This window comes from Pristis pectinata, chromosome 20 (genome assembly GCF_009764475.1).
Source record: "Pristis pectinata isolate sPriPec2 chromosome 20, sPriPec2.1.pri, whole genome shotgun sequence".
NCBI classification, from domain to species: Eukaryota; Metazoa; Chordata; class Chondrichthyes; order Rhinopristiformes; family Pristidae; genus Pristis; species Pristis pectinata.
The window spans coordinates 33,563,111-33,585,169 of NC_067424.1; the positions used below are offsets into that span (position 1 = coordinate 33,563,111).

Genomic DNA, 22,059 nt, shown 5'->3' on the forward strand with positions numbered 1-22,059 from the left:
TGAAGTTATCTGGACAGCCAATAAGGCCCTCCCCAAATAAACTGTACTCCTTTGTTGTGAAGTCTATCACGTATTGCAAGGTGGATAATTTTCAAGTTCATTAAGAGTTGAAACTTTCTTTTAGTACTACTGCAAGGGATTCCTGAGTTTATAGTAAGTATTTTGGGAATCACATTCCACAATTGCCTTTTTCCCCATAATAAACACTGCAGTGACATTTTCAGTCCCAAAATAAACTGTAGCTTAAGCTCTTTTGTATAGCAGGTAGAGCTTCAAAAAGATACCAGTGTGGAGTTACATTTATCATACTGCATAATTAAAGCATAAAACAGTACAGCACAGGAACAGGCCCCTTGGCCTACAATGTCTATACCAAGTTAAACTGCCTGTTCACATGCCTGTCTAAATGCCTCTTAAACATTGCTATCGTATCTGCTTCCAGCAGCTCCCATGGCATGCCATTTTAGGCACCTACTACTCACTGTGCAAAAAAAAACTTGCCTCATAAATCTCCTTTAAACTTTCCCCCTCTCGCCTTAAAGCTATGCTGAGTATCTGCCATTAAATTAAGTAATCTCTAGTATCTGACATTTCCACCCCAGGACAAAGACTGACTATCTAACCTATCTCTGCCTCTCACAATTTTATATACTTCTATCAGTTCGCCCCTCAGCCTCTGATGCTCCAAAGAAAGCAATCCAAGTTTGTCCAACCTTTCTTATAGCTAATACTCTCTAAACCAGGCAACGATCCTGGTGAACCTTTTCTGCAACCTCTCCAAAGCTTCCACATCCTTTCTGTAATGGGAACCAGGACTTCATACAATTCTCCTTGTGTGGCCTAACCAAAGTTTTATACACTGCAACTCAGTGTACCAACCTTTATACTCAGTCCCCTGACCAATGAAGGCAAGTATGCTGTACACCTTCTTTACTACCCTATCTACTCGTGTTGCTATTTTCAGGGAGCTAGGGACAGAGCAAAATCCCCCTGTATGTCAATGACCCTGAGAGTCTTGCCATTTACTATATACTTTCCTCTTACATTTGACCTTCCAAAGTGCAACAGCGCACACTTGTCTGGATTAAACTCCATTTGCCATTTCATTGCCCACATTTCCAACTGGTCTATACCCTGCTGTATCCTTTGACAACCTTCCTCATTGTCCACAACTCAGCCAATTCTTGTGTGGTCTGCAAACTTACTAATCAGCCCACCTACATTTTATATATATATATATATGTATGTATGTATATGTATATATATATGTATATATATATATGTATATGTATGTGTGTGTGTGTATATATATATATATATATATATATATATATGTATATATATATACACACACAGAGATTCCAGTGCTGATCATTGCAGAACACCACTGGTCACAGACCTCCAGTCAGAATAAAATCCCTCCATCACAACCCTCCATCTTCTATGGCCAAGCCAATTTTGAATCCAATCTACCAAGTCATCATGGATCCCATGTGCCATAATCTTTTGGATCAGCCTACCATGAGGGACCTTGTCGTAAGCTTTACTAAAGTCCATGTATACAATATCCACTGCTCTACCCTCAGTCAATCATCTTTGTCACCTCCTCAAAAACTCAATCAAGTTTGTAAGACATGACCTCCCCCACACAAACCCTTTTCCAGATGCAAAGAGATCCTACCCTTAAGAATCTTCTCCAATAATTTCCCTGCCACTGATGTAAGGCTCACCAACCCATAATTTCCTCATTTTCCCTATTGCCCTTCTTAAAGGAACAACAATGGCTCAATTATCTATTTATTTATTAACAAAAAGCACATGGGAAGATCCAAGCATACAAATATTAAAAACTTAAATGACCATTCAGGGCAACTTTACTAATCTGTACAATGCAAATGAAGAAAGCATATTTGAGAGCAGATTTAAAAAATAAATCACTGTAATATGTAATTTTGGTGACCAAAATTATGATATGCTTTTATAAATAGGAGAAGCTACTTCCAATGTCAGGGGAGAAGGCAAACAAGGACTGCATGCCAGCATGTGCAACACAACTTCAACAGCATTTTTGAAAGTGTGGTGGACTAGTAATTCAGAGTCTCAAGCTCAAATCCTATGCTATATAATGTAAATAAAAGGCAGCTAGTCATAATGATGATGACCACAAAGCTACCAGGTTGCTGTAAAAGAAAACACTGGCTCACCATCCTTACCACTCTCAAATCTGCCTCCCTGAAATGGCCAAGCAAACTACTTAGTTCAGAGCCAATTGGGATGTGTATATCAAATGCTGGCCTTGACTGTGACATTCACATCTTAGAACAAAAATGAATTAAAGAAACACACTTGAAACTTGTCAGGCAAATTAGATAGGTTTTCAGAGAGCTAGCACAGGCAACATGGGTTTGAATGCTCCTGCTGTGCTATATAATTCTAGTGCAATTCACTCTGCAATTTTGAGCAGTTTTCATACTGAGACTACAGTGTTAATAAATATACACCATAGGATAAATGGAGACACATAGAGCTTCAAAAACAGGCTTTTTTCCTACCTAACTGCAGTTTGATCTGAGTGAGCACATCGTATATCAGACTTGCTACATAAGCTGGCATTAGTACTGTTTGCAACAAGCAAAAACAATTGTGACTTGGGACCCATTAAGACATTACAAAAAGTTCAGCTGAGAGAAGTTTAGGAACTGCAAAAGAAAGAGTTTAATACAGTACCAAGGTGCCTAGACTGCACTGTTCAGGTTGGGTGCAAATACGAAGCTCTCGAAAATAATTTTTTTCAATCAACACTGTTGTTAGTTTATTAAAAACTTCATCTGTTTATTTCAGCTTGTAACACTCAAAAAGCCCAAAAGACCTGACTGTAGGTTTTATATAATGAATAATGCTTCATGTCTATGCTTTCTTTCAAGAAAAGTGTACTTTTGAAAACATCTTTATTACGTCAGCTACAAAATGAATTTATCAAGTAACACAAACTTTTATTAAAACTCTTCATAAACATACATGTTATTGTGAGACTTCAATTACCTACACTAATATTGGTAATTAGAAGTTTTCAAATTGTGCCATTTATAAATGCACTACCTCCATTCACTCTAGTCCTCTTATCACCACTCATCTGTGCTGACCTTATTGTTAATTCCAGCAATAGCGAACAACAAATCGAAAAACTTATGGCTGCTGGGCTCACCACTGATGCAAGTGAACTGGTCAAGAATGTTGGGCTAGTTTGTCCTAACCACTCGTTCCATTTGGACAGTGAAGTGTAGAAATCTGAGATTTACTGACAGACTCAGAAGATCAAATCTTTGTCCAACTGCTGGACTCCAGGGAATTGCCACTTCAACCCTGTGCTAGGTCAGAGCTGGCCCAAGATCCATGAACCCACTGAGTTCATCAAGGAACATAGGGCAAAGAATTAGGAGACAAAGGAGAAGTTGCTTATTTAAAAATTAATTTGCATTAGTTTTTAAATTATTCACAAGTGTTTTACTATCTACGCAGTTTTCTATTTCTTAAAAATATTGATTTATTAACATTTACTTAAAGTTTAAATTTTTTAAAATGTTTCTGAATGTTATCAATATTGAACGATTGTTAATATTGAACAGAACTTTTATGGTAGCAAAGCTGTGATCCCAGCTTTTCCAGCTTCAAAGGCTGAGGGCACTTGGGGCAAGCCTCCTAACAACAATGCCATCAAACCGCTGAACTCTGGGATGCAGAGGGCAAGTGAGATAAATGTTCCACTTCCAGCCCCAGTAAATATAGGCTTGGATATACTATAGACTCCAAGTTCAAGCACAGGTTCGAAGCCAGCACAGTCCAGGCTAATGACAATTGCAATAACAGATCCCTGGTTAGATTTTAAACAAGCTTAATTTACCTCAATGATGCAAACAATAGGGCCAATTTTATGATGGTGTACCAGCAATTATCCTTGGCAATTAGCAAATACAGGCTCTTTCATATCATAAGACAACCAAACTGGCTTTTGTTCATGTTTGCCCATCTTCCACCTATCCACCCAAGAGGGGATCTCTGCCTCATTTTTTATCTATTCAAAATGCTCCGCAACATAATGGAATCTCCTGACTACTGCCCTGTCAACAGCTCACGATACTGAGGATCTAAGCAGTGCCAATATGGGCTGGCATTCCTGGATGGCCAGTGTCACATTTGCAGTTTCTGGCCATCTGACCTAATCCATCCCAGGCACAGCCCCGAGTTCCTGGGCTAATTAGCTACATGTAATAATTTGGTCTTGTGGAGCTATCTTCAGCATGGAATTTGAGTGAAAAAATAGATACAGCGGGTTTCGGGGAGTGGTGATTGGTTCAGTGAGACCCCAGAAACAGGCAGCTGGAACATAAATGCATGAGATCCATTTAAATCTTGTTTTCAAATCAAGCAAATCATTACTCAAATAGCCAGGGATCCAAATATGGAGTTACCTCAGCAGCAGGTGAACCTGGGGTTGGAGTGTCACCAGCTGTCACATCCATACTAGGACAGAGACAGTCACTTACGGTTGGAAAAGTCCTGGACTGCACAATTCCTTACTGATCAGGTGGGGACTGGAGACTGGGGATTGGCCTCCCTTCAGAAGATTGCACCTGGAAGCATTCCAGAAGAAACAGAATATTCCTAGTTGTGTGTGACTGGTGAGGTGAGCTCAGGCAGCTTGCCAGACACTGGATCATGTGCCACAAAGTTCTGCAGCACAAATCTCAGTGGTGCTTTAAACCTTAAAATCAATGGAGTTGAATGCAGACAGAGACCATTGATAATAACTGCTACTGTTAGCTCTTCTCATGAAAAATCAAGATTCCAGTAGAATAAATATACTGATTAATTCCAGTGCACAAAACATCTAGCCCACAAAACAAAATGTCTTGAATGGAGTAGTAAGGACCCATCATTTTAAGAACATACACACCAGCTAAAATCTTGCAAATGTAAAATGGAAATAGCTGGGAGGAATTTTGGGAGGAAAGGCCAGAACTGAGATGCTAAGCTTAAGATGCTCAGGCAGCTGGAAGACAGGCTATGAGAATAACCCTGTACTTGGAAACCAACAGACAAGAAAGATCTTTGTAGCAGTCAAGTCACTTTTATATTATTATTGTGCTAATGAGAATAAAATTGATGAAAGATATAAAGACATGAAAATGCAGTCTGATTTTTCTGATTACTGGAAGAAAAGTTTTCCAATTACTATTTAGCTTGTATTAGCATGAAGATTTTGGGTAAATTTATGATAGAAACATAGCTTAGAAGCAAAGCTTTATGATCATTGAAAACAGAACAGCCATCTGGGGCCTTTAAGAGGGGCACCAGTGCTGGCTGAAACCCAATCGCCCCTTTCAGTTTCACAGAAAACAGGAAGGGCCTGGACTGGTTTGACCAGGATATACTTGCAGAACTTGTTCCTGAGGTCCAGTTGGACATCGCTGGCATGTGTGCTCTACCCAGTGGACACGGGTAATATAGTTTAACATCTGTTTAAGCATTGCTAATTATTGTTTTAATGCAGTATATTAAGTATCTAGGGAAATGACCTTAACTGATCTTTACTATATTGGTTACAGACTGCCACTTAAGATTAAATTTTTATTCCTTTTATGCATCTAACTTCCACGCCACAATCATCGTCACTTAAATTCAAGATCATTTCACTTTTCAGATAGCCTCCCCTCTTTAAAATGGTCTTTCCTCGAACACGACAGGATTTTGCTTTGATCATGATCATCCATACAATCATGAACTTTTCCCCTTCACACCAATTTTTAGCATTCACTTTGAATACAATTCCTCAATTTAAACAAGTGCAGTGTTATTTTGAAAGCTGTTTAAACACTGATGATAATGGCTAACAAAATTGCTACTCAATGCTAAATTAATGTCCATTTTACATTGTTTGACAGAAGCTTAGGATTATCACAATAGGTAGGATTTCTTCCTACAAATCCTTTGACTACTTGTACTGGCAAATAATGACCTTTTCTTGCTCTGCCATGATGAGCCAGAATATCCAATGATTTGCTAAACACACGGCACTGCAAAAGTGGCGGAAATAACATCACCTATCCTGTGCAAGCAGCTTTTCCTCCTGCTGGCCTGCAATGATCTCCCCACTCACTGGAGCAGCAGAGAAACAGTTGCTGTTTATACTTTTTTTAATAATGCTCATATTAATAAATATCCACTCGTACATAATGCATGTGTACACCGGCACTATTCAATTGTCATCAAAAAAGTATTTTTCTTTGAAATCAAGAAAATGCGAGTGTTTTTTTGTACCATTTTTCTAGTACTTAAAAGTGATGCAAAATAGATGGTACATTTGTGCTGAGCTGTTATTCTATTAATGTTGCTTAATACATTAATTGTTAACTCTCAGGCTGCCAAAAGGTTAAGGTAAATTCCAATTGCTCAGGGCCAATTGGTTTAATTATCAGCTTACAAGGCAAAAGACATATTCCAATTATAAATCTAATTAAACAAAGGTAATTACTGTATTTTCCTTCAAAAAGCTGTCAACCTGCAATTCCCATTTTCAAGTCAAGGCGAGACAAAGAGAAAATTGAGGTCAGTCTGTGCCAGTGGATACATCCTGCAATTCTGTCCTATTTTTCCTTCTCTCAGCTTCCAATATAAAATTACAACATGGCAGGAAAACTTTGAAAAAACCTCTCTCCATTGGCTATAAAGTTAAAAAATAAATCAATTTCTGCTAATCCAAGGGAGGATAATGCTACAGATGGTGGACTTTTCATTTCAGGCATCCTGTGTTAGGTTTAAAGGCAGCACATTAAAATTGCCACTACAGCATTAGTGCGGAAGTCCTTCTCCCACCACTGCTTACTGCCTGGACTTGTACCTTCCATTCTACTAGCATTCAAAATGATCCTGCAAATTAGTGCTGAACATAATGTAATGACAGCTCAGAAACTGACCAACTATTTCATACAGAACCCATATAGCTAACAAAAGAGATTTGTATCTTCTCATTCTTGACTGGATTTGAGTTTGTGCCAGAGGTGAAAGAAGATGGCTGATCGCCTATGCTGACATGTTCCTAATTCTGGCATTAAACCTGTTTGTTTGATTTTATATTAATACCAAGTTGTTCTCGTCTCTCCACCAGAAAAAAAATGGCATTACTAGAAACATGCTGCTGGCCTGTGAGACTACCCTTCTCTCTCAATCCAGGCACATCCAGACCCAAGACATCAGGCAAGAAGACAGAGTGCTATGGCTTGCACTGAAACTTAATAAATACAACAAAAAAAACCCTTGCTAGGTAACCTGACACATTCAATGACTTTACCATCACTCAAAGTTTTGTCACGTATGGATTTCATATATTAGTGTGTCAGTCAGAAACAAATACAAAAGTTTAGAGTATAGTTGATAACTAATACAGTCCAATTTAACTAATAAAAGATTTACAGAACTTCTCGTGGATCACAGAGTAAGAACTGATATGCAGTAAATTGGCCACTCTGAGTGTACCATGAGCACAGAATTGTTTAAACTGTATAAAATATTAGATTTCAAGAACATGAAAATATTTTTAATATAAACCTGATGTACTATATAAATGAGATCACAGTTTACTGACTTTCCACTGAATACGATCCACTTCAACAGCACTTAACATTGTGGTTCACTTTTTTTAAATAAGCATCAGACTGATAATCCAAATTACTTCCAAGGTTATCCATGTGAAAATGAAAGACCCAAACCTTCTGAGACAGCCTCAGCACTGTCATTTCCTCTGATCTCCAATGTTGGACTCCCCACAAAATCTAGTGGCAGTTTGTCAATCTTCCACAAAAATCTGGTTCTGAACCGGCACCAATTAGATCTGGTCTAAGTTCAGTAACTCCACTCATTTGCATGGAAAGAAATTGGTCTGAGAGAGATAGGTTAACTTTCAAATAATTTCATTTTGTTTTTAGAAACTGAATTGAATCAGTTACTCAGTTGGTAACTTCAATGCGCTTAAAACATGATGAATGTTAAAGTCTGTGTGTTTGTCAGAGACATTTGTAGACATTCAAAGCATTCAAAGACAGTTCTTACAGCAGGTATGTCTTGGGGGAAATAATCAGTAATCAAAGTATTTCTGGAAGCAGGACCTACCATTTTTGGCAGAATGGTTCCAGGTTCCATAGCATCTTATCAATCAGGAACTGTCTTTGGGAGGCAAGTTACCATTGCTTGTAAGTGCAGGCATGAAAGAGGTGAACAGGGGTTGAGCAGGCTGGGTACATTTATTAACAAATTCCTGTAGGAAATAGTTTCACCTTCAAATGAGGTTTTATGTCCTGGAAACCAGAACAGGGAGTAGGGAAGTAATACCAATGCTCATGGTCCATTTTATTTTGATTAGGTAAATAATGCACTATATTCTGTTTAAACTGATAGTTCAAAAGAACACTACTCATCTTTGGAATTTGGTTCATTTTGTTTCAGTTTAAAGATGAGATTCCTCCAGTGAAAGTGAATTCCAAAGGGAATTCCACAAGAATTCATCATTTCAATACTTCTGGATCTGTAAACTAGTCAGGCAAATAGGTCAGCTTAACTGCCTTGTTCACCACTTTGATAGTAAAGTATACACATGCTATTCTTAATTTACTTTAAGCTGTACAATGCAAGTCCAAAAATATTTTCAAAATATATACATTTTAAACAGTGGTTTAATTTACATGAATTTAAATAGAGATTCTGGAGAACTGCACTCTGATTAATTACAACAAAGGCATGCTGTGATCTACCAAAAACATAGTCACCTTTATGAAGTCTCTTCCAGACTTTATTTTCCATTCTGATTCATATACATTTAAATAGTTTCCTGGACCTAAAACAAAGAGAATATACATTATGCAAACTGAGGACCAGGAACTTGAAACAAATTGTAAATTACACATATGCAACTGTTGTCATCAACTATAAACATGTCTATATATTGAGAAGATTGGGCAGAGACAGAGAAAGCACACGAGTGCCAGCATATTAATGTATCTGGAAAAATATCAAATGTCATTGACAACCATCTAGGATTAAATGGTCTGCTTCACTGGCACCCCCTTCACTTTATGCATTGTGTTGCCATCACCGTATATGCAGTGTGTATACCTACATGGTTAACTGCAGCAACCCACCAAGATTCTTCAACATCACATCCCATAATTAAGCTCATAACCTAGAAGGACAAGGGCAGCAGGCACATGGGAATACCACCACTTCCAAGTTTCCTTCTGAGGCACATATCATCCTGATTAGGAAACATACTGCCACTTTTCAACAGTAGTGGCTCCAAATTCTGAGTACTCTACCAGTCATTATGAGAATAGCCACACTAAATGAACAGTTCAAAACACTGGCTCACCACCAATAATTGCTTACCTCGCCAACAACAAGCCACATTCCATGAATAAGTAAGTGACTTCAGTTTCTTCCTCCCTTCCTGGATTAGCCTGCATTAACATCTCTCAACATTTTTGCAATTCTCTTTCATCAACTTCTCCTTTGTTAATCCAAGAAATTGTATCTTTATTAATTTTTTTTTATTTTAGTTCTTTTACATTGTTGGTGTCTTCATTTCTTGGCACCTCACTTTTAGTGCACAGGATGCTTTCCTAGGATTGACAGCACCATTGGAATTGGTGCTCAAAGGGGTCATTTTAACATTATACACTAAGAGTTGCATTATCAATGGTGCTCCTGTGCCAGAAACATATCGTGAACACCAGTCCTCCCCACTGTTGTGCCAGAGACCCAGCACAAATCCAGTACAGGCTGTCTCTGCATTATGAACATCCGACTTACGGACACCCATACATACGAATAAGCTCCCATAACATTATTAAATTCAGAAGTCTGATATTCCTATGAACTGCAGAACTAATTTCCTCTCTCTCCACTTTTAGTAATTGTTCTTTATCAGTCTTATGTGCTTTTAATGTCATTCATTACAATACAGTGGCGGTATGATTATCATATCAAGTGATTTTTGTGTTTTTTCTGATTTATGGACAAAATCGACTTAAGGACATCTGTAAAAACAGAACCTGTTTGTTACCCAGGGACGGCCTGTAATGAACTAGCAACAACTCAATTTTGAGAGGATGCTTACAATGGCTGGGTCATGCTGTGCGACCACTCAATACTGAGATGTGCAGCTTGCAGCAGCGCTCTAGCCAGCATCATGAACATGGGCCATTGTAGGGCACAGGCAGTACCTGCTCCATGTGTTGACCGAGTTCTTGGATCCTATGGTTTCCTTCATCCCCTCCTGTGGGATATGATGGAAGCAGCTCTCTTGGTGCTCATTGGCCACTGGGCTGGTCACCATAGAAAAATCCCCAATCTGAAGAAGCTGTGCAGGCAAACAGAAAGGTGCAGGAGGGGAGAAAGACAACAGCCAAGAGGGGAAGAGAGAGACCAAGTGGTCCATCAACACATGGAGCAGGCGCTGCCAATCCCTAGCAGTGGCCCGTATTTACTGCAGAAGCCAAAGTGCAGCTCTGAGCCTACATCCCAGCACTGAGCAGTTGCACCACTCATCCTGGCCCAGCCAGCATCAGCCTTCACAAGCTCTTCACACTGAGTATGGGCAATTCATTGGCAGGGTAGTGTTAGCTGATGGGCTTGCACCATGTTCCTGATATAACATTGCGCAGAGAGTGGATGCCTTTTATAAAGTGAGCATTGGATATGTACCTGTGAATGTTCAGATCAAGAACACTATAACAAATCAGTGCTCCATGGGGTAATTGCAAAAAGGATACACAGGTACCTTGCTAAATGAATTCCCAATATTTTCTGGCTTTTTTGTTTCATTGCATATGGATTTCATTGTCATTTCTGCTGATTAGCATGCTTGTAATCTTCTGTTCTGCAGCTTCAAGTTATTCCTGGTGCAGCTCCTGATATGCTATTCTGCACTATTCTTTGAACCAGGGTTGAGGGGTAGGGCAGAGTGGGGGGGACATGCCATGCTACAAAATTATAAATTGTGGCAAAACTTAGTTCCGCAACTGGACACTTTTGGTACCCAGTGGATGCCAGGTTTGGGGCAGCTAGATCTCCCCGAGACATATCCCATTTAAAATGGTGGCAGTGCCACTTAACATGGAGTGTTCATGGTATGCATAATCAACTTCATTCCACAACAGCTACAGAATGGTTACCACTACCAATAATATCATGGATAGCTACATCTGCAACAGGTGACCAGGAATGCATGAAATTTCCTTTGTTTCACTCATCACCTGACTGGAGCATAATCAAGCAGTTATGTTATTCAGGTCATTGGCTACTAGGTGCAATTACTGAGTGCCAGAAGAGGGCAGGCATCTGCAAATGAGATTTCAAGCACAGCAGTGTACAGCAATGGGGAGGGTAGTGGTTCACATCAGGTGCCTAGCATAACAGCCTGCAGCCAGAGCTGAGAGTGGGGTACATACCTTTTGAGTGTTTAGATTGGAGGACTATAAGTCCTCTCATAAATCAGAGCTTCTCAGGGCAGCACTAAGTGGGATACTGGTGTACCATATACATTGGTGCAACAATAATTTAAAACTCTATTTAAAATGTCATTTAACCTTGATGCTCTATGAACATGCATCTCTGGTCATTTCTTTTATTTCCTTCCATAGCATCATCTTAGAAAAGTGGAATTTCTGTAATGTCAAAGGTGCACTTTTCCCATGTTATTTGTTTGTAGTCCTGTAATCCATTTTTATGAGGACATTTATCCCAAATTGACTCATGGTGCACTGCTTTCAATGTATCTTCCTAACTCTCACATGACAGTGTTGGGCTAGGTTAATGATTGAGCACAAAAGTATTCACAGTCTCACTGTACGCTCCAGCAATCCTGACACTGCCTCCACTACCACACCTTCATACCTCCATTCATTTGCAGTTCCTCTGTAGTTTATTTCTTGAACAAGTTAATCACTTGAGATCTACATTTATAAAGTAGTGGATTTAGCTTGATGTTAAAATTTATAATTACTGTGATTAGTTCACTAATTATCAGTTAGCAGCAAATTTAAATACAGTTCAAATTTAAACACAAAACTTGTTTTCCTTTGACTTACTTGGGTGATTCACACTTAAAACTAAACACCAGGTTATTTAAATTCTTAACCATATGCTTCCCTCATTTTCCATCAGTTCTGCCACTCCACTTAGTGTCAACCACAAGGTCACTATTTTTATTTCCTCTGGTGAGGTTAATTAATTATTTACTATACTTTAAATTAGCCAACACCTTAGTTTCTACATTTTCAAGAAGAATTACTACATTTCAGATTGAAACTACAATTTTACTACTCATTTGCTACTTATCAATGATTTCCCACTGTTACAAAATTACCATTGCTGCTCTTTATCAGGATCTCCCAGCTTCTGATAAATCAGCTCTGATAAAAGCATATGTACTCCTCTCCTAAGCTATGACTTCAGGAATATTACTACTCCCAAGATTTAAATGCTATAATTTATTTTTGCATATACAGATGAAAAAGTGTTACTTACTATCGTCAAAAATCCCAGCATGTGCAAGAAGAAGTGTAACAACCTTTGGGTCTTTTTCCATTTGCAGAATTTGTTGGTTTCCATGTGACATTAATGTACAAACGTTAATTGCAAAGTCCACCTCATTGGGAAGTCCGGAGAGTAAAGAGAGCACCACTTTATTATAGTCACTGATCGTGGTAAATTCTGTAAACAGGCCATAACCACGACGTACACTTTCTGGAAAAAAGAAAAGTTTTAGTTTATCTTTCCTCCCTAAATTACAATAGTTTCCAATTGCCAAAGCTGTGCTTAAAATTGTACATGTCATGTTAGAGGTAGAGCTTAATAGCTCATCTGGTGGGAAGGCAATGGAAGTAATGTGGATACAAAATTGGTTAAGAGTCAGAATAGAGTGTAGCAGTGAAAAGTTGTTTTACCAGATAAAGTGAAGAATGATGTGACATGTCCTAGCTGTACCCACATTTACACTACTGCTTTTTTTGACATACATTAATGAACTGGATATGAATATGTAGGGCATAAATTCAATTTGTAAATGATATGACAATGCAAAAAAAAATGTGAAGAGGTAAGTTCCAAACTTCCAAAGAACACAGACAGACTGATAAAGGGAAATTATTGCAGTGCGTTGAACTGATAGATTTTGTTAGAAAGAATAAAGATTGGCAATGTAAATTAAATGGCACAACTTGCAGAAACAGAAAGACCTTTCCATGCCCACTACAACTATATTAGAGATCTTTGGAAATGTTAGCACAGGTTGAAAAACTAGAATAATCCACACTGGAATCCATGGCTTTTAGAAATAGAAATGAATACCCTTTATAAATGCTCATGCTCCAGGAGGAGCACTGTTGAATTCTGGATGTCACTCTTTAGGATGAACATAAAGACCACAGAAAGGACGCAGAGGTGATTTACGTCAACAATACCAGGGATGCAGAATTTTGGTTATGTGAAAAGACTAGAGAAGAGGGTTTTAACCTTCTCTGTTCTCAAAAGAACAAACTTAAATTTAACAGGAGTCACAAAATGAGAAAATGTTTCCATTGGCAGAAGGACCATAACAAGAGGACGTGATTTATTGTAATTGCTAAAAGAACCAAGGACTTTGCTAGGAGTATTTTTTTTTAAGTAGAGAGCTTTTTTGATGTGGAATGACTCAAAAGATGGTGTAGGTTCAGCACTAACTTTAATGGGAGAAACAGCTTAAGGGGAAAAGATTGTTGGGCTGGTGAATGGAACCAATTGCAAATAGTTATCAAAGGCACGATGGGATGAATGGCTGTTTTGTGCTGCATCATTCTATGGTTCTACTACCGTTAAAGGCCACTTTATATTTGCTCTGAAGAAATCCCATGGTCCATTTACTTCACACATGTACACTAACTGAAATAGACAGATAAAGGTTGTTGTACTACTGGCTTGTAGGCACCAGCATCCACGAGGAGTTAGAGAAATAAAGGACTGCAGATGCTGGAATCTAGATGAAAAACACCATGATGCTGGAAGAACTCAGCAGGCCAGGCAGCATCCATGGAGAAAAGCAGGCGGTCAACCTTTCGGGTCAGGACCCTTCTTCAGGACTGAAGATAGGAAAAGGGGAAGCCCAATATATAGGAGGGAAAAGCAGAGCAGTGATAGGTGGACAAAAGAGGGGATGTGGGGTGGGCACAAGGTGGTGATAAGTAGATGCAGGTAAGAGACAGTGATGGGCAGGTGCGGGGGAGGAGGGGAGAGCAGATCCACTGGGGGATGGGTCAAAGGTAAGGAGGGAAAGGGAAAAAAAGAGGTAGAAAAAAGAGATAGGTTAGGAGAGGGAAGAAAAGAAGAAGCATGGTTGGGTGGGGGGTTGAGGGGAAGGGGTGTGGGGATTACTTAAAGTGGGAGAATTCAATGCTCATGCCGTTAGGCTGCAAGGTTCCAAGACGGAAAATGAGGTGCTGTTCCTCCAGTTTGCGCTTGGAATTCTCCTGGCAGTGGAGGAGGCCGGGGACTGACATATCTGTGATAGTGTGGGAGGGAGAGTTGAAGAGACTGGCAACGGGGAGATGCAGATCGCTGTTACGGACAGAGCACAGGTGTTCTGCAAAACGGTCACCTAGTCTGCATGTAGTGTCACCAATGGTCTCTCCTCATTTGGTGTGACCAAATGCAGAATAGGTGACCGTTTCGCAGAACACCTGTGCTCTGTCCGTAACAGTGATCTGCATCTCCCCGTTGCCAGTCACATCAACTCTCCCTCCCACACTATCACAGATATGTCAGTCCCCGGCCTCCTCCACTGCCAGGAGAATTCCAAGCGCAAACTGGAGGAATAGCACCTCATTTTCCATCTTGGAACCTTGCAGCCTAATGGCATGAACATTGATTTCTCCCACTTTGTAACCCCCAAAACCCTTTCCCCACAACCTCCCCCCCCCCCCCACCATCCTTCTTCTTTTCTTCCCTTTCCTAGTCTATCGCTCTTTTTTCTACCCTTTTTTTTCCTTTCCCTCCTTACCTTTGACCCACCCCCCAGTGTATCTGCTCTTCTCACTTCCCCATCACTGTCTCTTACCTGCATCTACCTATCACCATCCTGTGCCCGCCCCACCTCCCCTCTTTTTTCCACGTATCACTGCTTTGCTTTTCCCTCCTATATATTGGGCTTCCCCTTTTCCTATCTTCAGTCCTGAAGAAGGGTCCTGACCTGAAATGTTGACCACCTGCTTTTATCCACGGATGCTGCCTGGCCTGCTGTGTCCCTCCAGCATCATAGTGTTTTTCACCTACAAGGAGTTAGCTCACTCTTAAAAGTGGAGGGTTAAGAGAAACCATCCGAAAATAAAAACAGCAACTGGGAACTTGTATCTTCTCTGAAAGAGTCTAAAATCAATCTCCAACACAAGTCATTCAATTAATTTCTTCTAGACTTTGTCTTATTGGTACTTACCTGGGATAATGTGCTGATGACGATTATAAAACAAATGAACCCCAGAGACAACAGCTTGTGGTCGAGAATTAGTTGGTGTGAGTACTTCTTCATCCTCACCAAAGTGATGCAACTTTTCATAACTCTCCAGGTACCTGCACAAAGCATATTGAATTGAATATATACTTTCTTGAGGTTACACTGCAGTTGACAAGTCAAAACAGAACAAAGTTATTTGTTATAATTGAATCTCTTCACAAATACATCTCAAAACTGGAATCTTTAATTATTAATAGCTTAATACCAAGCAGATGGGCAACAGAAGGTAAGATAGAAAACTACAACAACATATAGAGTGGCATTGATATTTGCATATACTAAATTACCAGCACAGCAATTGACAAAGATTGCAAGGATACAGTACATAAAAGAGGGAAGAAATAGGTCAGTTGCAGCACATTTCACTTAAATAAATATGAAGTAATGTAATTTGGGAAAATGTACAACAAAAGGAACTTTAAAAGGCATTGAAGATAAAGGAAAGGAACAATTAATTCAGTGTTATTGTGAAAGAGTGAAAATTATTGAACCCTTTTCTCACTGGCTGAGAAAAAAATCTACACATGGCCAAAATTCTGACACAACTTAGGAATGCAAAGTGAAAGATCATTTCCAGTAACTATGGTAAAGATTAGAAAACCAGAAAATTAGGCTACTTTCCATGCCCACCTTCACTAAATTATAGGATTGTTAAAGCATGAATTGCTTTATCATAAGTTAACATCAAACCAAAGTAATTGTTAAAATGTATGTAAAGAAAGAATATACAAGGATAGGTGGCAAGACCACCCAGAGAAAAAATGGCCAACTATCCATACCATAAATTCTACAATCCTATATCAAAGCAATGATTTTTCCCAAATGAACTCACATTTTTCAAACAAGCTGATCTCAACAGCAACTGACAGCATCCAAGTAAACACTGCGCTTTTAAAGTTTTACGGGTTATATTATATTGCACAGTAGAAGAGTTAAGACTACAGTGCAGAGCGTGAAGAAATCTTACATTAACCATACCTGGCAACTACTTTACATTTAAATCACTTTGCATATAAAAAACATAGGTCTTCACGAAGTACAGCATTTTCAGCTGCACCTTTAGCTCTGGTGTTCATTTCCAGCAGTTAAAAATCAAAATCCAATCTTATAAAAGTATTACAAAAGTCTTGTTAAAACCTTAGCATAGATATTAAGAGGGTGGTGAACAAAATATTACAAAGTGAATGGAGCAGTGCCAAGATGCAACCTACTCCATCTAGCGCCACCAAGAGAGTCCTGTACAGCATTTTCAATGTAAAAGTGAACGAGAGTTAATGGTGCTCTATACGCTTCCACAATTTCAAATACAGCTGAAAAGAATGCTGGATTTGTTGCAAAAACATTTCCACTGAGCTTACCTTAATCATGAATATTCAAAAGCAAAGTAATTTTTGATATGTAATATCATTTGGAGAAATTATGATAACTATTCACTAGAAAATATATATAACAAAACTTATTCTAACTCATTTAGAGATATGACAAAGTGGGGACATTAATATGCTTGAAAAAGTACTGAAAGAACAATCACTATAATTTCCATCAGTATTTTCCTGCCCCCCCCCCCCCCCCCCCCCCCCCCACACAAAATGAGAGCATCTTTTTCTCGCCAGAACTATCCGGATTTTGCTACATATGGCCATGAATTGTTGCGTCATAAAAAGTTTCAAATGGAAACACTCTTCTCTCAGTGAGCACTTCTACATCTAACATGATGAAGAGTTAGTTTATGAAGCAGCTCAAAAGGTCTCCTTCCTTGCTGTGTTGAGGAACTCTTGCAGCAATATGCAGTGAGCTTTTTTGGTCTGCAACACCTCATCATAAAGATTCTTAGACTTCCATTTCACCAGAGCTTCTTGATGCTATACTTGGTTAAATGCTATTTTGATGCTGAGCCCTTGCAAGAACCTTTACCTCACCTCCATGCTTGGTCCAAGGCCACAGTATGGTTTGGGGCTGAGAGAGCTGTATTCAACTGATGCCAGTAAGTAGGTGATTGATGACTTATCAGTACTTGAAAGCACAGACCACTAAGCATTCCAACATTTCATTGATTAGGCCTTTTAATTTTTCTGGCTTCAGTTTTTAAATGTTTTTCTTAAGTGTCCAGCAAAATTGATTAATTTCTGTTATTGAAAAACTTCTGTTAATAAGATAAGTTAACTTTTGGTCTCTATAAGTGCAACCAAGTCAAAATAACAACAAAGTCTAGGTGCTGATGTGATGTGTCTGCATATTATCTGCAATCTATAGGGTGAAGTCCTTTAGCAAACTAAAAAGTACTTAAAATTATTTAGAAGAGTAAACACCCAGAACCCTCACCACTTGTTGGACGCAGTGATAAAAGCTGGCTTTAATTTTAGTCCTAATTTAAGGGTGGATTTCATCATTCAATCTGATACTTCTGTGAGTTGAAGGGGACCTATTTTGCAATCTGCCAGGAAATAAGTATGTTAAGTGATTGGGTGTCTTTGGTTTTCTTTTACCAAGGCAACTAGCTGTTCAGATGAATCCTGGAAATTACATAATTTTTTTTCTAAGTGATACAGTGAAACGTTGATAACCCAGCATACTTAGGAGTTCAGCAATGCAGGGCTGGCAGATTTTCCAGTTTATTGGATGTTATTCCTATTAAAACCCCAACATTTTTGTAAAAAGAGCATTAAAAGCATGCTATACAATATTAGAATAAATTTTCCAGTTGCCCAGAAAGTCGACAGGAAGTGCAGGAACCAGGGCCCCTGAGAGTTGAAAGGGAGCATGGGAAACATCACCTGGTGAGCCAGATTTCAAACCTTCAGGATTTCTGAATAATCAGATAACTAATTATTGAAGTTTTACTTTACAGTTTCTGGAAGAAAAACTGTCATTCTGAACAATATTGATGAAATCTGATTTTCTTTCACAATCACACACAGCTTTGGTTATTCACAGCACTTCCACCTGCACTTTTGCACTTTTCGATTTTTCACCAATGACATTGACTAGTGCATCACACAGACAAACGGAAATAGGTCAGTGGTCTACCAGTGCATTTTCAAATCCACGTGCAGCATATCGAAAACAAGATTCTGCATGGTCATCATTTATTGCCAGCATAGTGTAATGCTGGTGTAAAAAAATACAAACTACATTTTCCAAGCAGGCCTTCAGGGGTGTTTTCCATTTTAAAGGCAAAAATTCAAGCTCTATTTGTGGCGTAAATGGATTTGTAGCTAACCGGATTAGATTTGTCCTGCTTTTTAAGAATGTGGCAAAACATGAACAAACGTGAACTTTAGTGTAAATGCTCATACTGCAGCTTGCATTGGATGCACCTGTCTAGGTTGATGTCAGATATTCTACCAGGTTTTCTTATCATTGGCTTTCAAGGAAATTCTAATACAACTGCATGGGTTGCTTGATCATATTGGAGAACATTTACAGTCAATGTTGCTATGTGCTTGGAGTCACACATAGAGCAGATTAGCAAGATCAAATTTCCTTCCCTAAAAGGACACAAGTGATTCAAACTGATTTTTTTTTAACAACAATCTAGTGGATGCTTTACAAGCATTCATCTACTTTGCCCTCTACCATTGCTTCATGCAATTACAAAATGGTAATGTAATTGTTGACTAATCGTGCCAGGCAATCTCTCAATTAAGCTACAATAGACTCAGAAATGGCCTAAGGAAAACCCAAATGATGCTGAGCTTTTAGAACCACCTTTTCTCTATACTACCACAGTATACTAAATTCTTAAATCCATATTTCAAAATGTTATATTCTGAAAGTAACCTAATTTCCATTTGAATGAATCGATGTTAATTGCTACCATCATCTCCCAAGGGAGTCTTTCCACTAGACTGACAACTTGACAACTGCAATATTGCTTCCACAAATTTATTTTGGAATTTACACCATTTCAAGCACTGACCATCTCCCCCGTTTCTCCTGTTGGTCATTGTGGCTGAAACTCTTTAGAGCCTTAATAATCCCAGACTGAGCAATCATATCATCACTACTCAACATTCCCTTTTAGGAACACAGCCAAATTTCTATAATCACTCCTCAAAATCTACTCCCTCCATCCCTTCAATAATTCTGGTTACTTATTGCTGCATTCTTTCTATAAAGGCAATCAATCTCTATCAATTTGTTTATGATATAGGAAAGCCCCAATGATGGAGAGCTTTTGGAACCATTCCCTCCCCAGCATGTTGTACTTGAAGTCTCAAATTACTCATACACCACATTTCCATCACTGTTGCAACATGAGAAAAAAAACCTTCAAGTGACCTTCACGTTACAACAAACTCCACAACAGTCTACCGACCAACATCATCGTGACAGCAACTGAACCCCAGACATCAGGCACGCAGCTATTTAATCACAAAGATCCCTTTCAGGATCCAAGAAACCAGACCAGTGACAATTAAGTATCAGCTCAACATTGTTGGACTATGTATGTAAAGTACCTAATATCCATGAAAGCTATTTGGGGAAAAGAACATGGATTTTGCTGACTTGCAGCGGATCCAACTCAATGACTATTCAAATTGTTGACACAACTTAACTGGATATCAACTCTTATCCAGAGACAACAAATGTGTCATTGCTTACTACATCAAGGCAGGTCTACAAATGATGTGGAAGATCTAAAGATCAATCTAGTGTACTGCATTCAATGTTCACAATGTGATCGCTTCATTGGAGAAACAAAATGCAGATTGGGTGACTACTTTGCGGAACACCTGTGTTCACACTGCAGAGGCGGCCCTGAGCTTCCTGTTGCCTGCCATGTTAGTTTTCCATCGCATTTCCACTCTGACCAGTCTGCGTCTCATGCACTGTAAAAACAAGGGCCAATGTAAACTTGAGAAACATTATCTTTTGTCTAGGCATATTGTAGCTTTCGAGATTCAATATGAAATACAAGTAACTCACTTTGTGTCTACATCAGAACAGTCCAGGTCGTCCATCAGTGATAATGACTCTTTTTTTCCTCTCTCTAATAGCACAGCCTAAGATGCTGGGCATTTCCTGTAACCCTGCATTCTGCAACTTCTACAATCCTTTATCTATGTTCTTACTCTCTAAATATCCTCTTTTCACAGCATTTATGAATAAAGGACCATGTTCTCTTCCTAACTACCTCATCAATCAGATGACCTCATTTACAGGTCAACTGCAGGGTAACCCTGGCCTCATCCTATTAAAGATATACTCTTTGTCTTACCTATCCTTCTCCCACCCTCCCTACAACTTAATACTAACACTTTTTTTCCTCCTTGAAATGTTAACACTCCTCGATGTCCACTAATACTGCCTAACCTGCTGAGTGTTTCTAGTATTTTCTGGGTTTTATTTCAGATTTCCCAAATCTACAGTTTTATGATACTCAAGTTCAATCTACCCTTTCCATCTCCACCATAGTAAGTAAATTGATTACAGATACGTACAAGTCACCAATCACCTGTGACCAAACATCACACTCCAGATTAAGTCTCATGTAGCCATTTACATTACATAACAATGATGACTGATAAAAATTGCTATAGATATACCTACAATAGTGAACAGCTATCAGACAAGGCCCATAGGCAGGAATTCACCATACCTTGCAAAAATAAATCCTGGTGCAACACCTTCCTTTCAGTTTGGTGAAAGAGTACTGTCCTGGTCTGTTTTGTGACAGGAATAATACGGTCCTGACAAGTACAGCCCAGGTGCCCACATTTCTAACATCATATGAGACTAACATACACCAACATCACACTACCTGTGAGTGTAGTGGCCATTACTGAGGGGAAGGTGCTGGAGAAGCTGAAAGGCCTGAAGGTGCATAAATCACCTGGACCAGATGGACTACACCCCAGAGTTCTGAAAGATTGTGGAGGCACTAGTAGTGATCTTTCAAGAATCACTAGAGGAGGATCCCAGGGGACTGGAAAATGACAAATATAACACTCCTGGCAAAAGACAGGAAATTATAGGCCAGTTTGCCTGATGTCAGTGGTTGGTAAGATTTTAGAGTTCATTATTAAGGGTGAAATTTCGGGGTACTTGGAAGTACATAATAAAATAGGATGAAGTCAGCATGGTTTTGTTAAGGGGAGATCTTCCCTGACAAATCTGTTAGAATTCTTTGAGCAGGTAACAAGCAGGTTAGACAAAGGACAGTCCATGGACTTTATTTACTTGGATTTTCATAAGGCCTTTGACAGGGTACCACATACGTGGTTGCTAAACAAAATAAGAGCCCATGGTGACACAAGAGACTGCAGATACTAGAACCTGGAGCAACACACAAAGCACTGGAGGAACTCAGCAGATTAGGCAGCATCTATGGAGGGAAATAGACCAATGTCTCGGGTCATGTCAGTCCCAGGTTTGATGAAAGATCAATGATCTGAAACCTTAATTGTTTCTCTCTCTAATGAAGCTGCCTGGCATGCTGAGTATTCCCAATATTTTCTGTTATT

At 39.1% G+C, this 22,059-nt stretch overlaps 1 protein-coding gene across 1 annotated transcript in view; it reads right to left on the reverse strand.

Moving 5' to 3' along the window:
- LOC127580771 (AT-rich interactive domain-containing protein 2-like) overlaps positions 1–22,059 on the reverse strand; it is a 184,752-nt gene that overhangs the window by 60,915 nt on the left and 101,778 nt on the right. Inside the window, exons 4-6 of the mRNA XM_052034618.1 lie at positions 15,515–15,648; positions 12,577–12,795; positions 8,820–8,887 (exon numbers count right to left, since the gene is read on the reverse strand). Coding sequence (XP_051890578.1) covers positions 8,820–8,887; positions 12,577–12,795; positions 15,515–15,648 — 421 coding nt within the window. The remainder of the gene's footprint in view (positions 1–8,819; positions 8,888–12,576; positions 12,796–15,514; positions 15,649–22,059) is intronic.